Raw genomic sequence first — 12,974 nt, forward strand, 5'->3', positions numbered from 1 at the left:
GAAGGAGTCTGGGGCTATTCTGGACACACCAGTGTCAGGGACCAGGGCTCCTCCTACTTTGTTGCCCCGCCATGAGGCTCCCATTCCAAGATCACCCAGTGATTCAAGATGGCTGCTACAACTCCGGCCATTACAGTCACATCCCAGGTAGTGGAGAGAACAGAGCCCATCCTGTCTCTTCAAGGAAGTTGCAAGCACGCTTACATCCCACTGGTCAGAACGTAGTCACATGGCCATGCTGCCTGCAAGGAAGGCTGGGAAATGTAGTATTTATTCCAGACAGCTGTATATCCAGCCAAAAATCAGGGATTCTGTGACAATGGAAGAAAAGGAGAACATATATTGGAGGACAGCAATTAGCCTCTGCCGGAGACTGTGACACTAATTAAAACTAAGATTGTGTGCTCCAGCAATTCCACTCACACGAGTTACTGAAAGCATATTTATAAGGATTTTGTTGTTGTGTTGTTTGTTGTTGCAAAATATATTAGGGGAAAAAAGTCCCTCCTGAGGGGACTGGTTAAATCCATGCCGTGTGTCTGGAAAGTATGCAGCTGGAGCAGCTCTCCCACCCGACGTGGGACGAGCCCGAGACCAGGCGTCAGCGAGGGAAACACGCTACGGAACATCCACGCTCCAGCCCAGGGTGCCGTGTGTGCACGAGCGCACTGGTGCTTCTGGAACTCCACTGCAGCCCCCTTCTCCTCCAGCTGCCAAGACTCAGAGCCGGGCAGGTCGGCACAGGCGTGGGGCTACGTGCGACTTCCCTCTCACGTTTCACCATCCCGGCGCTTCGCTGGGGCTTACCCCCACCTTCAGCTCATCACATCCAGCATGGCGAACGTCCGTCCCGGGCACCCTGCCTTCTAAGGGGGCCCCCTCTGTGCTGAGCACCAAGCTAGAGACTGAAATCTGCCCTGCGGTCATTATGCTCCGTCAGCACCTGCCAGCTGTCCACACTGGCTGTGTCCTAATTAAGACAAAAATCCCCGCACGGCAGGCCTTCTCACCCTCACTCCACAGCTACTGAGATGGGGGAAGGAAACATGAGGCCCAGGGAAAGGGTGGGACCACCGGGTGGAGACACGGTGCTCAGAAGCCCCAGTTCTCCCCACGCCCGGCTCCCCCGCTCAGACAGGGCCCCCGGCAGGGATGCGGGGTCCGATCTCTCTCCACCTCCCCAGTAGCCGGTCAGGAGCAAACGCAGGAGCCCCGAGCCTCCCAGGGCTCAGCCTGCAGGGCAGTCACCCTGGCCCTCGGGTCCCAGCCCCAGTCTCCCCACACCTCCATGTCAACACTTTCTGCTCCTTCTGCTCCTTTTCCTTTTTATTAGAAAATAGATCAAGAAAATATACACACTTCAGCCCACCCGGCAGTGGGCTTTGGGGAGGGGGCGGGCCAGACCAGTCCTTGGGGCCCAGGCTGCAGAGAGGGGCCCTCGGCCAATAGAGCCAGACCCAGCCCTGGGACATCAGAGTCTGGGCCAAGTCACCTAGCAGGGCAAGGGCTAGTGGGAGGGGGAGGCGGCCCCCAGCTGGAGCAGGGGTGGCCGAGGGCAGGACAGGCCCACACAGGGCTCCCGCCCACACTCGGTCCTATCCCCTCGTCCTCCTCTGCCGGGCGCTCAGCGCTCCTGGGCCCCCCACCAGCCCGTCCTCCGCTGGCCCCAGTAGACCCTCAGGCCGGGGCAGCCACATTAGGCATTGATAGCCTTCCAGCGCTCGCTGTCCGTGCTGTTGATGCTGCCAGCATGGCAGGGCATGGAAGCCACGTCGTCCAGGTAGGCCACCCCACTGGCCGAGTCGAACTGTGTGCTGGCAGCCCCCGCCGTCTCCAGGCCCTCCCGCCGGGCCACAGCGTAGGGCTGGGGCAGGTGCATGTCTGGTTCCTCAGTCTCATCCACTTGGCATTTGTAGGAGAAGAGGATCTTGGGCTCTGAGCTGGTGGTGAGAGAGGGGCGGGGAGCCCTGCCGTGTGAAACATGGCAGGAAACATGCTAACGGCTGCCCAGTGTCCACCTTGCGAGGTCCCTGTTGGTGCTGGGACTCTGGAGTCCAAAGGGACTTGTTTGGAACTGGCCCTCCCGTTCTGGGCTGTGGGATCCTGGGGAGCAACTGCTCTCTCACTGGACGGCAGGTGGGAGGGGTCCGACCTGGGGAATGGTGGCCCGAAACAGCACCTGTCCAGAGGTCTGGGCGGACAGTGGCCCTGACCTCAGCCCAGCTCTCAGGCCTGCCGTCCTCAGGGTGACTCTGGCGGGGAGAGCTCCACTTCTGATTTACAAAAAGGAGCCAGAGGCCCGGGAGATAAGTGGTGGGCAGGAGATCATGTGCACCGGGGTTGGGGATCCAACCCAGCACTTCTTACTGCACTCCAAGGCCTTCCCCCAGCCCACCCAGACCTGGCAGGCAGGGGAGGGTGGGTAGAGGCAAAACGCCCGCATTCACCACACCCGAGACCGGGGTCCAACCTCAACCCCATCTCACACACACGCCTCCGAACACACTGCACAAAAATGCACCCCACGCTCAAACACACACTGGACCCCCCCAACCCTGCTGACCTCTCCAGCGCCCCCAGAGAATACAAGCTTTGGGGGCTCTGGGCTTTGTGCGTGGGGCCACATAACACCCAGCAGAGCAGGTGCTGGGGGGCAGCTGCTCGCCCAGGGGCAGGCTGGTCTCCCTTTAGATGAAAAGTGCAGGGCAGGTCAGCAGGCCACTCGTGGGAACAGAGCATGTGCCTACGTAGGTTGCGTGTATAATGCATGTGTGTATACACACGTGTGCTTACGTGTATATACATGAGCATGTGTGTATGCACATCCGTGTGGATATACATCTATATGAACAAATACACGTCTGTATGGCAGTGATGTACGAATTCATGTGTGTGTACCTGCATGTGTGTATGTGCACATATATATGTGCATTTAAGTGTGTATCTGTGTGTACATATAGGTATATGTATATGTGTATCCATGTGTACATGAGCGTGTCTGTGCATGGGCGCTTGTGTGTGCGCACGTGTCTGTTCACACGCACGTGCACGTACACACTGCTCCCGCCCAGCCTGAGCGGCCCCGGGATGCTGCAGCGGCGGCTGCGCATGCGCAAGCGGCAGAAGGCGCCCGACAGCAGCCACACGGGGGCGCCCGCGGCCGGGAGGCGGAGGCGGCCAAGCGCCAGCGCGACCTGGACCCACAGCCCGTGGCTCCCCAGTCCCGAGCGTCGCGGGGGGACTCACCCGAAGAAACCCCGCAGGAAGGCCACGTAGATGAGGGGCGCGAAGAAGCTGAAGTAGAGGAAGGTGGTGGCGTCCACGCAGCTGCGGGGAGGGCGGGGGGCGGGTCAGGGCGGCGAGGCTGAGCGGTACCGCCCCCCCCCAGCGGCCCCGCCCGCGGCCCACGTACCAGAGCCCCTCGATGACGTCGGCGCACAGCAGCGCGCTGCCCAGCCCCTGCAGCAGGTTGAGCAGCGCCAGGATGCCGGCGTACACGTAGAAGCTCCTCCGCGCTGCGGGGGGGTGGGGGTGGGGGAGCGCCGTGAGGTCCTGCCCGGTGTCGCCCACCCGGGCCCAGCTGGCCCCCTCCCCCGCCCGACCGCGGCTGTCGGCCCCAGGCCACCCCCGGGCCAACAGCCTGCCCTGTGCCCGGCCCCGCGCCCCTTCCGGTGCCCAGACGCTCACAGGGCAGGGAGATGCGCTCCTTCAGCGGGGTCTTGGGGAGCACGACCACCAGAGAGTAGACCTGCGGAGACACGCGGCGCTGACCAGGACGCAGGGGAGCTCCAGCCCGGGGCCAAGCCCACTAGCAGGGCAGCCAGGCCCTGTCCCACGGCTCCGGCCACCTGCAGCTCACCAGGAAGAAGAAGCAGGAGCTGACCAGCCAGAACTGGCGGCCGCCGTGCCCGTAAATGTTGAAGTCCTCGGCCGAGAGGTGGGCGTCGGGGTACAGGATCTCCAGTGTGCCCTGCAGCGGGCAGGGGAGGGTCTTACTGGCTCCTCCTGCCACCTGGGCTCCCCACCGCACCAAGTCCCACTCCCACCTGACCCTCCGTTCCCTGCCCTCCCCCTCCCCCAGCTCGTTCTCAGCCGAGAGGTGGGCATCCGGTTACCGGATCTCCAGTGTGCCCTACAGTGGGCAGGGGAGGGCCCCGCTCCCACCTGGCCCTCCATTCGCTGCCCGTCCCCAGCTCCAGCACCCAGAACAGGGAGGCTGAGGGGCAGCCCACAGTCTAGGAAAGGGGGCTCCGGATGCAGGGCTTTCAGCATAGCTTGCAGACCCACGCGCTCCCTGTGCGGGCTGCTTGCTGAAACGGCAGGTTTGCGCTACTGAGTCGGAATTGGGGAGGCCCAGAACCTGCGAGGTTAACCAGCAGGCAGGCGATTCCTTAGCTGCATTCAGCTGAAGACACTGCACCTGATAAGCACTCAGCCCTGATCCTGAGCCAGAAGTTAGTGGATGCCCAGCCCCCGGTGCCCCCGGGGCTGCCCTGTCCCACCTGCGTACCTGGGTGACTGAGTAGGCCAGCGACAGCACCGTGGTGATGGCCAGCACCCGCTTGATGCTCGACTTGCTCTCCAGGTGACCTGGAAGAAACATGCTGCTCAGTTGGCGGGAGCCAGCCCAGCTGACCTTGGCAGGATGGCCCCCAGCCAGGGAGGGGCAGGGAGCACCGGCCCCAGCAGCAGACGCACCAAAGGCAAGGCCCAGGATGACCACGCTCAGCTCGATGGCCAACAGGAAGAAGCGGGTAATCTCCCACAGGATCTGGACACAGAGCAGGCAGAGGGTCAGCCTGGGGCCCGTCGCCCCGCCCCACCACCCAGAACCCTGGTGGCAGGCCTGGCCCCACCTTATCAGCAACGGTCGCAGCATCCGAGGTGCTGACCGTCATGGACACCACGGCCCGGGCAATGCCCACCAGCGCCACCACGAACACCTGGTGAGCAAGAGAGAGGCTAGGGTGGGGCTTCTGGGCCTGCTCACCACACCCTGCGTCTGCAGGAGACCTTGACTCCTCAGGAAGGATGGACGCAGGGAGGACGCAGGTGTGGCAGAGTGCCTGTGCTTGTTAGCTGTCAGCCTGGTACGCATCCCCTTCCTCTGGTAACAGCCTCATTCCTTCTCCCATTGCTCCCCCATAACATGGGGGGGTGCTGGCCACACCACTGCTGCTTCAGGGACTGGCCTGTGACCCAGGGGTGGACACAGCATATTCAAATCCTCTGGTTTGGGGATGGCGTGGGACCCCAGGGAGTCCAGTGCAAGCCATACCCAGGACATGAAGCTCAGCCGCTGGGAAAGGAGGCTGCGGGGAGGGGAGGGCAGAGACTGCCAGAGACAGGGCCCGAGAGACGCCAGGCCAGCAGGGAGACAGACAGCACCCCGTGACCCCGCCATGCCTGACGCCTGGGACTTGTCAGTTTTTGTCAGTACTTCCTCTCTGGCTTCTCTGAGCTTAAGTTCAGTTTTCTGACACACAAAACCAAAGGGCCCAGACTTGTACACTCTGTCCTTTGTGCCTTGAAAACTGTGTCCAACCTCAGGGAGGCTGACAGCACTCGGGTCACATGCCCACCGTGTGCCAGGCCCCTCGGGGCTGGAGCTCTGTGTGGGCATCACACCGAGGGGCACTGAGGCACAGAGAGGCCAAGCCACTGGCCCAAGGTCATTCAGCACAGCCGGGTGTCAGAATGCAGTGGGCATTTCCCCACCCAGCATCTATTCCCCTTTTCTCTAGTGAGGCTTCCCCAGTTTTCCTCCTGGGACCACCATCCCCCTCAGTTCATATGGTCTGGCTGAGCTGACCCCACCCTCCCAACTCCAAAGTGCCCCTTTCCCTGGTAGTCACAGTGACTGGCTCGGGGATGAACAGGGGCTCCAAGGTGGGCCACTCAGAGGGAATTCCAGGCCTACACTGCACCACCAGGAAAGAGGTGCTCTTCTGCTGGAGTTGGCGGGGAGGCAGGATGTTAGCTCAGGCTGCTCTTTTCTGCCTTTGATACCATCGGGGGAACCTTCATCTGAGATAAGGCCAGAGAACACAGATGCAGAGACAGAGTCCTAATGACATTAATCCTCTGGATCCAGCCATACCTGAAGCTGGTTTTTCATTCAGAGGCAGTTTATCATTCCCTTTTTTGCTCAAGCCACTTGGAGTTGGGTGTTCTGTTGAACTGGAATGAACTCACCAGGATATAGAAGGTGATGAAGATGGGGCTAGAGGTGACTCGAATCTTGGCCCGGGCAAACGGAAGCTTCCAGAGCAGGAAGATGAAGAAGAGCACATTGGGGATGAGCAGCAGAAGGTCCCAGTACCGGACCCTAGCAGGTGGGTACAGAAGGCAGCTCACTGGTGAGGTTGCGTCTGCCCCCGCCCCACCCGTCTCTCTCTCTTTCTCTCTCTCACACACACGCATGCGGACCCAGGAAGTCCCTCTCCCACAGCCAGCCCGCCTCACCTCGAGGTGCCGATGTCCTCATAGAGCAGCAGCAGACAGCCGTGCGGCACGCTGATGTTGGGCGCCAGGGGCGGAGGCAGCGCTGTGCTCCCATTGGGCCCAGCCTCCTCCTCCAGGATGCCCATCCCGCCAGCAGCCAGCCCTGCAGGGTGAAAGCCACCACATCAGCGGCACAGGGGCCGTGTGGCCTGGGCCTCTGGGTCTCGGGCTCGCTACCCAGCATGCGGGAGGTGGGTGTGGGGCCCCCACACGTCACAACCCACTCAGCCGACAAGGGGCCAGTCCTTTGTCTTGGACTCTGTCTCGTGACCCCAAACAATAAAGGCCGCCCTCAATGACTGAACAGTCTGCATGCCAGGCACAGCAGCACGTGCTACTGGGCACTGCCCAGCTAGCGCCTCCAGTCCTGGGGGCAGGGTCGAGGAGCCGGGTTCAGGGAGCCTGACCTCCTTGTCCTCGCTGGAACGGGGTTAAGGACAGGGTCCGCCGTGGGAGGTGGTGCAGGCCTAGGAACCGTGCACACCCCAGGGGGACCTTCGGCCCTGCCCGCCTCTGCTGCCACCTAGAAAGGCAGACACAAGTGGAGGGGACACTGCCCTGTGCCCGGAGGAGGCACGGGACATTTCCAAGTGGAGGGGAGGCAGAAGGGCTGGGTTTTCAAGGTGACTGAGAATGAGAGGTCAGGAGTCCAGCCTGGAGGACAGGAGAGCTGGGGTTGGGGCCCTGGGAGCCGCCCCGGCCAGCTGAGGTGGGTTCTGGGGCCACGGGGTCCTCAGGGCAGTGGCAGAGGAGTGGGGCCGCACTGACTGACAGCAGCAGCCTGTCTGCGGGGAGCTCGGGGCCGAGCAGCAGGACGTAACACATGCTGGCATTTAAAACTGTGAACAGACTGGGCCTTGTGACCCGGTGCCCCCACTTCCAGGCACGGTCATGACAGCCCCGGGCACGGATCAGCCCAAGTGTCACCGTCAGCAGAACACCCACACCGATGGTGGCATCCGCGGGAACAGTGGATCACTGCCCAGAAACAAAAAGATCGAGCCCTGCATGGGGGTGACATGGAGGGCCTGGCAGCCAGGATGGCGAGCCGGGGCAGGCCAGGTGTGGACGTGCGGTCCGAGTCCGGCAGAGACTGGGGAGGGCGGAGGGCACACCGGCTCCAGTTCCGGGGGCCTGGGGAGCGCACGTGCCGCAGTTCGTGGGGCCACACACCTATGATTCCAGCCCTTTTCTGTGTGGGTTTTACAAAAGGAAAAGATGGGTTCCATTCCCACACTGAGAGCAGGGGTCTCCTGTTCAGCCAGGGGCAGCCCCACCTTTCCTGGCAGAAGGGACCTGCATTAGGACCCAGGCCCCCGCTGCCACTGCCATCCCCCCAAACCCCCCAACAGCAGCAGGCCCAAGGCGGGGGCCACGGGGGCCGCAGGACAGCTCCCCTCGTGGCCGGGCTGGGGAATGTCAGTGCCTCAGAAAGGGTGGGGCGACCCCCAGGCAGGTAGACAGAGACCTGGGGCCTCAGAACTCTCCATCCTTCTCTGCAACAGGCCTCTGCCTGGCTCTGGGATCACGTCCCCAACGGCACACCAACGACAGAAAGTATTAAACAGGAGAACCTACACCTGACACATAGTTGGGTCCAAGGGAAAAAGCTGGCCTCTGTCCGGTTCCCTCACTCAGGCTTTTCTACCAGCGCTGACCTTGCCGAGCTCTGGCTGTGAGCCAGGACGGGTCCAGATGCCGGGACACACCTGCCCTCTCGGGGCCTCCATTCCCCGAGGGGAGGATGACAGCCAGCACCAACACCCATACTTAGAAAGCAAACTTCTAGAGATAAGTGCTAAAGAGAAAACAGGAGTGAGACAGAATTCCATTGGCTGGAATATGGATGTGATGGTGGGAGCAACAGCAGCTACCTTGGACCACAAGACACAAGCCCACACTGAGGATGACAGAGCGGTAACAGAGAAGGTGTCTGGGTTTCAGGCTCATCCTGGACAGCTTACACACAGACAGTCGTGTAGCAGACAGAAGTAATCTTCTACCCTGATATCCTGGCCTTTGTTTCATCAGGGCCAGGTTGTCAGACAAGGTGACACTTGAAAGGAGATCTAAATAACTGAATGGAGCCGTACTGGGGGAAATCTGGACAGAGACCATCTCAGGGTGAAGACAGCAGTGAAGGCAAAGGCCATGGGGCAGAAACAGTCTGGGCTTGTTGAAAGGGCAAAAAGCAGCCTGGAAGAGACGAGAATGGGGGCGGGGCAGGTCAACCCAGGAAGCCTGACCACTGGCACTGGCACCGCGGTCTCACTCAGTGCAATGTGATTGTGGGGGGATGGGGCGCCACTCCCACACAGAGGGGCTGCCATGGAGAGCACACTGAAGCAGGGAGAGTGGAGGCAGGGAGGCCGAGGAGTGCCAGGCCACTGTGGACAGTGACTGGTGGTGGCAGTGGGAATGGAGGGGAGGGATCTGGGATCCCTTGGGGAGGAGGGGACAGTGGGATGGGTGGACAGACACATGCAGGGGTGAGGGAAGAGCAGGGAGCCTCTGGGCGCTCTGCTGTGGCGAGGCCGGCACTGCGGATGGTGTCCCTGCACCACTGCCCTCTGCCTTGCTAACAAGGTGCTCCTTTGTTGCAGGACCCTCCTTGGTGCCCTGTGTTCAGGCAGAGCACCCTCCCCAGTGCCAGCTGAGTCTCAGTTACAGTAAGCCAGCATTTTTGGGGGGAGAGGGGTGTGGAGCAGCACCGGGCACCTCAGCAGGGTGCAGGGTGCCCGTCTGACACAGAGACGGGGTCCAGGCTGCCAGATGCCCTGCAGCATGTGGACAGCCCTCCCCTTCCCCAGCAGGGCCCCCGCTCTCCTCCCTGTCACTGGTTCAGGCAAGCATGTGGGGTGCCGTGGGGGGGGGTCTCCTGAGAAAAGGCAGACACCCTCAAGGACTAAGGCCTCTCCTCTGCACCTCTGTGTGGCTGCTGATGTGCAATGCCCAGACGGTGGCCTCCTGCACCCCTGCTGACCACCCACCACCCTGGGCAGGATGCTCACAGCTGCCAGTGGCCTGAGACAGTGACTGAGAAGTGACTGTGAGTTGCGAGACAGATTACACGGCCCCCTCCTCCGCTCCCCACTCTCTGTGGAGCAAACTGCTGGTCCCAGCAGCCCAGCAGTGGCTCTGGTCAAGGACCGAGTCTCAAGCAGCCCTGGCAGGAACAGAGCTGGGGTACAGGCCAAGCAGCCACGAGGAAGCCGGAGAAGCCAGTGTGGACGAGTGAGGTCAGGGGTTAGGGGGGCTTCTCTTCGCTTCACCTGTCCAGCACCCCACTTTCCTGTGGGGGAACCTCAGCACCCCCAGTCTCCAACCACAAGGTTTGGGTACAGCTGACTCCACCCCTCCACGACTCCAGGGAATGTGCACATTGGAGTCCCACATGGAAATAAAGCCAACACAGAGGAACACAGGTGAGAGACAGATGGAAATAGATCCTGGAAATAGCTCCTCCCATGAGCCCCTGGATCCAGCCACACCTGAAGTCAGCATCCACCCCACTCCACCCCACCCCACCCCTAGGCCAGATTTTTCAGTTATAAAATCTAACAAATTCCCTTTTCTGCTTAAGCCAGTTTGACTCGGAGCTGGGCAGACCTTGGTTGTGCTTCTGGCTCTGCCAAGTACTTCGTGTGACCTTGGGTGAGTCATTTCCCCTCCCTGAATGGCACAGGAAAATAACACCTACCTAACAAGGTTGCTGTAAGGCTCAAACAAGACCAGGGAAGTGCGTGGTCTACAAAAGGACACACACACAAAGGTAACTGCTGCTTTTCTTCCCAGAAGAGGGTCTGTGGGGCTGGGGGGAGGATTTGGTTCATGGGGGTCCAGGCCCACTTGCTCTAGAGTCTGAGGTGAGGAAGGAGTGTCAGCTGCTCTCCCTTCGCCAGACTCCTGCTAATTCCATAATAACAGCAGAGAGCACTGATGCTCACGGGCCCTGCCATCCTGAGAGAGCGGTACTTACATCATCGCCCTGAACAGAGCCCAGGGCTGGGCAGCCACCTGCCAGGCCTGTAGCCTAGGCCCCTAATTGGCAACTTGCCAGGGGCCCTTCTCACGCCTCAGTTTCTCCACCTGTAGCTGGGGGCCTGGGGCTGGATCCAGAGTCGCATGCTGGTAACAGCACATTTAGGGGGGACAGGGCCGGGTGTGGGGCTGAGGGTTCGCATCCCTGAGGCCCTCCCCACTGGCACTGCTGCTCTGTGGGCCTCCAGACCACAAACTGCAGCGGCACCAGAATTGCCACTGTGTGTCAAGGCTTGTAAAATAACGGAAGCAGTGAGAAAAATACCACAGCACCCCCTTCCTGTGTGCAGACAGGGCCCAGGGCTTTCCCCAGGTAGCCTACTGAGCCGCCACACCGGCCCGCAAGAGAGGGCACTGTTACTGCCCCATATGCTGGAGGGAGAAGCGGTTGGGAGGGGTTAGGTCTGTGGCTCCATATTCTCCTCCCTGGACCACGGGTGAGCTCCTGGCCTTGTGGGCAGAAGCCCGGGCAGTGACAAAGTAAGGGGTCTGCAGGCTCAGGAAGGAGAGGACAGTGGGAGGGCAGGCTGAGGGCAGGGGAGGAAGGCATGAAGCCCAAGCCACAGGGATGGGGAAGGAGATTCTCAGAGGGGGAGTTCCTGGGATGCCGAGTGTCCTGGGGAAGCCCCAGGCCTATCTCCGGGACCAGGGAAACTGGGGCAGACTGTTTCCTCCACCTGGGAGGGACTCTCCTGACCTCACTAACATTCCAGAGGCCACCTTCCCACCCACCGCCCACAGTGGGGCCTCCACCTCCCTCCCTCTGTGGCCAGCCTGCAGGCAGGATGCCAACTTGGCTAGGATCATGCGTGCTGGACCCGTGCGAGCCCCTGGACAAGGAGGGCCTTCCCCTCTCTGGGCCTCTGCTTTCTGGTCTCTCATCTGTGCAGTGGGGCTGACCACGCCTGGCCCAGCCACTGGCCGGGGAACCTGGGGTAAACAGACAGCCCTGAGCAGAGGAGGGCCTGCTGCTGAAGCACCCCTCAGTGCTTCCGGCGTGAACTGGTTGATGAGCTTGAAAACTCTGGAACCAAAACAGGATGAGGAAACCTCCCTAGGTCAGAGGCTAACCCCTTATCCTTCAGCCTTAGGGATAGGGGGAGAGGGACACTGCCAGAAGCCCCCAGGGGGAAGGCCAGCCGTGGGCCCTCCCCTAGGCCTTCAAGGCCCAACCTGATCTGCCCCCTGCCTGCTGCCCTGCTGATGCCCTTCCACTCTGCAGCTCATCTTTCATCTTGTTCAAGCTACTGTGCTATTTCTACCTCAGGGCCTTTGTGCCTGCTCTTCCCCAGCCTTGTCTCACCATTCAGGCCACTTCCTCTGAGGAGCCCTCCTTGACCACCCCTGTGTGTGTTTGTGTTTGTGGGCTGTCTGGCCCAGGCATGCTCATGACCCAGTCTCCTGGAACCACAAACTGTTGGGAGTGGATAGATGAATGTTCCGCAGAATGCAGCCAAGCCCTTCTGGTGAGTGGGGAACCCCACAGACCCTTCCGTCCTGCTCAGCGAGGTCAGGTCACTGCGCTCCCCTTTCCAGTGTCCCCCCACCCCCACCCCCTTGGGCCCCGCGGAGGCGGAGGCGGCCTGTAGATGGGGCTCGGGCCACTCGCAGGGACGTCTTCCTGCACAACCTCAAGCGCAGAGTCCGCAAGCCCGGCCGACCCAGGACACCAGGACCCCGGCCCTCTGCGCCTCCAGCCTGCATCTGGGAGGGAGGGTCGCTTCGGGCTGCAGGAGCGGGCAGGCGGGTCGAGGGTTCCCGGGATCCGCTCCCGCAGCTGGAGCAAGAGGGAGGGTCCCCTCCTTACCTGAGGCCCCGGCCGCCCATCCGCCGCCGGGCGCGGACCCCGCAAGGCCGCGGGACTCGACTCCAGCGCCCGGGCCGGGCAGGGGATCGTCGCGCAAGAGGCGCCCGCGGCCGTCCCCCGCAGACGGGGCGGGCAGGGAGGGAGACGCGGTCGGGCCCGACTCCGCGCGGCCCTTCCCGGCAGCAGCGACCCGGAAGGCTGGCGAGTCCCTTTCGTTCCGCCAAAACTGCAAAACAGCCACCGTCCCTACTCGCGGCGCGCAGGCCCGCCCCCAGCCCGCAGCGACCTATAGGAAGGGGGCAACGCCGAAAAGAGGGCGCTCGCAGCGTGAGGGGCCAATCAGATGCCCAGGGGGCGGGGCTGCCGGCCGACCTCTTAAAGGGACATCGCGCGGGCAGCGAAGAGACGGAAAGCGGCAGTCTCACCCGGAAGGGGGTCAGACGAGGGCCGAGGCTGGGAACGCCTACTTTTCCGTGTCCGCGGCTGTCCGCCACCAGCTCGGCCCCTCCGTCCTCACTCCCGCCGCTGGCAGGCGAGCGCCCGGGTAGTAGCCTCCGCTGCGGCCGCAGGCCTGGTGACCTCTGGTCCGGGGGACAAGCCCCACCCCTGCGCGTACGCCGTG

The 12,974-nt window shown here is 62.0% G+C and overlaps 1 protein-coding gene across 4 annotated transcripts; it reads right to left on the reverse strand.

The window, feature by feature from the left end:
• Positions 1 to 1,308: 1,308 nt before the first annotated feature.
• Positions 1,309 to 12,949, reverse strand: TPRA1 (transmembrane protein adipocyte associated 1). Of its 4 annotated transcripts, none has more exons than XM_074344193.1 (12): positions 12,820 to 12,949; positions 12,353 to 12,578; positions 6,466 to 6,607; positions 6,196 to 6,328; positions 4,857 to 4,943; positions 4,699 to 4,771; positions 4,511 to 4,590; positions 3,860 to 3,970; positions 3,688 to 3,748; positions 3,413 to 3,515; positions 3,247 to 3,327; positions 1,309 to 1,967 (listed from the first exon to the last, which is right to left on the reverse strand). In XM_074344193.1, the coding sequence occupies exons 3-12, from the start codon at positions 6,588 to 6,590 to the stop codon at positions 1,697 to 1,699; spliced, it is 1,125 nt and encodes a 374-aa protein (XP_074200294.1). In that variant the 5' UTR covers positions 6,591 to 6,607; positions 12,353 to 12,578; positions 12,820 to 12,949; the 3' UTR covers positions 1,309 to 1,696. The 4 variants fall into 4 exon arrangements, with proteins under 4 accessions (XP_074200294.1, XP_074200296.1, XP_074200293.1 ...); XM_074344195.1 differs by having other exon boundaries at positions 1,309 to 1,940; positions 12,778 to 12,912; XM_074344192.1 differs by having other exon boundaries at positions 12,778 to 12,912.
• Between the last annotated feature and the right edge of the window lie 25 nt (positions 12,950 to 12,974).

The sequence above is a fragment of the Camelus bactrianus genome, chromosome 17, assembly GCF_048773025.1.
Source record: "Camelus bactrianus isolate YW-2024 breed Bactrian camel chromosome 17, ASM4877302v1, whole genome shotgun sequence".
NCBI lineage: Eukaryota > Metazoa > Chordata > Mammalia > Artiodactyla > Camelidae > Camelus > Camelus bactrianus.

What these genes read in the sequence shown, in the direction of transcription:
- TPRA1 (XM_074344193.1), bottom strand. Translation starts at nt 6,590, where the DNA reads ATGGGCATCCTGGAGGAGGAGGCTGGGCCCAATGGGAGCACAGCGCTG. An exon ending in GCTCCTGCTTCTTCTTCCTG is followed by an intron (nt 3,749 to 3,859) that starts GTGAGCTGCAGG and finishes GTGTCTCCGCAG; the next exon opens with GTCTACTCTCTGGTGGTCGT. An exon ending in TTCCTGCGGGGTTTCTTCGG is followed by an intron (nt 1,968 to 3,246) that starts GTGAGTCCCCCC and finishes TTCACACGGCAG; the next exon opens with GGCTCCCCGCCCCTCTCTCA.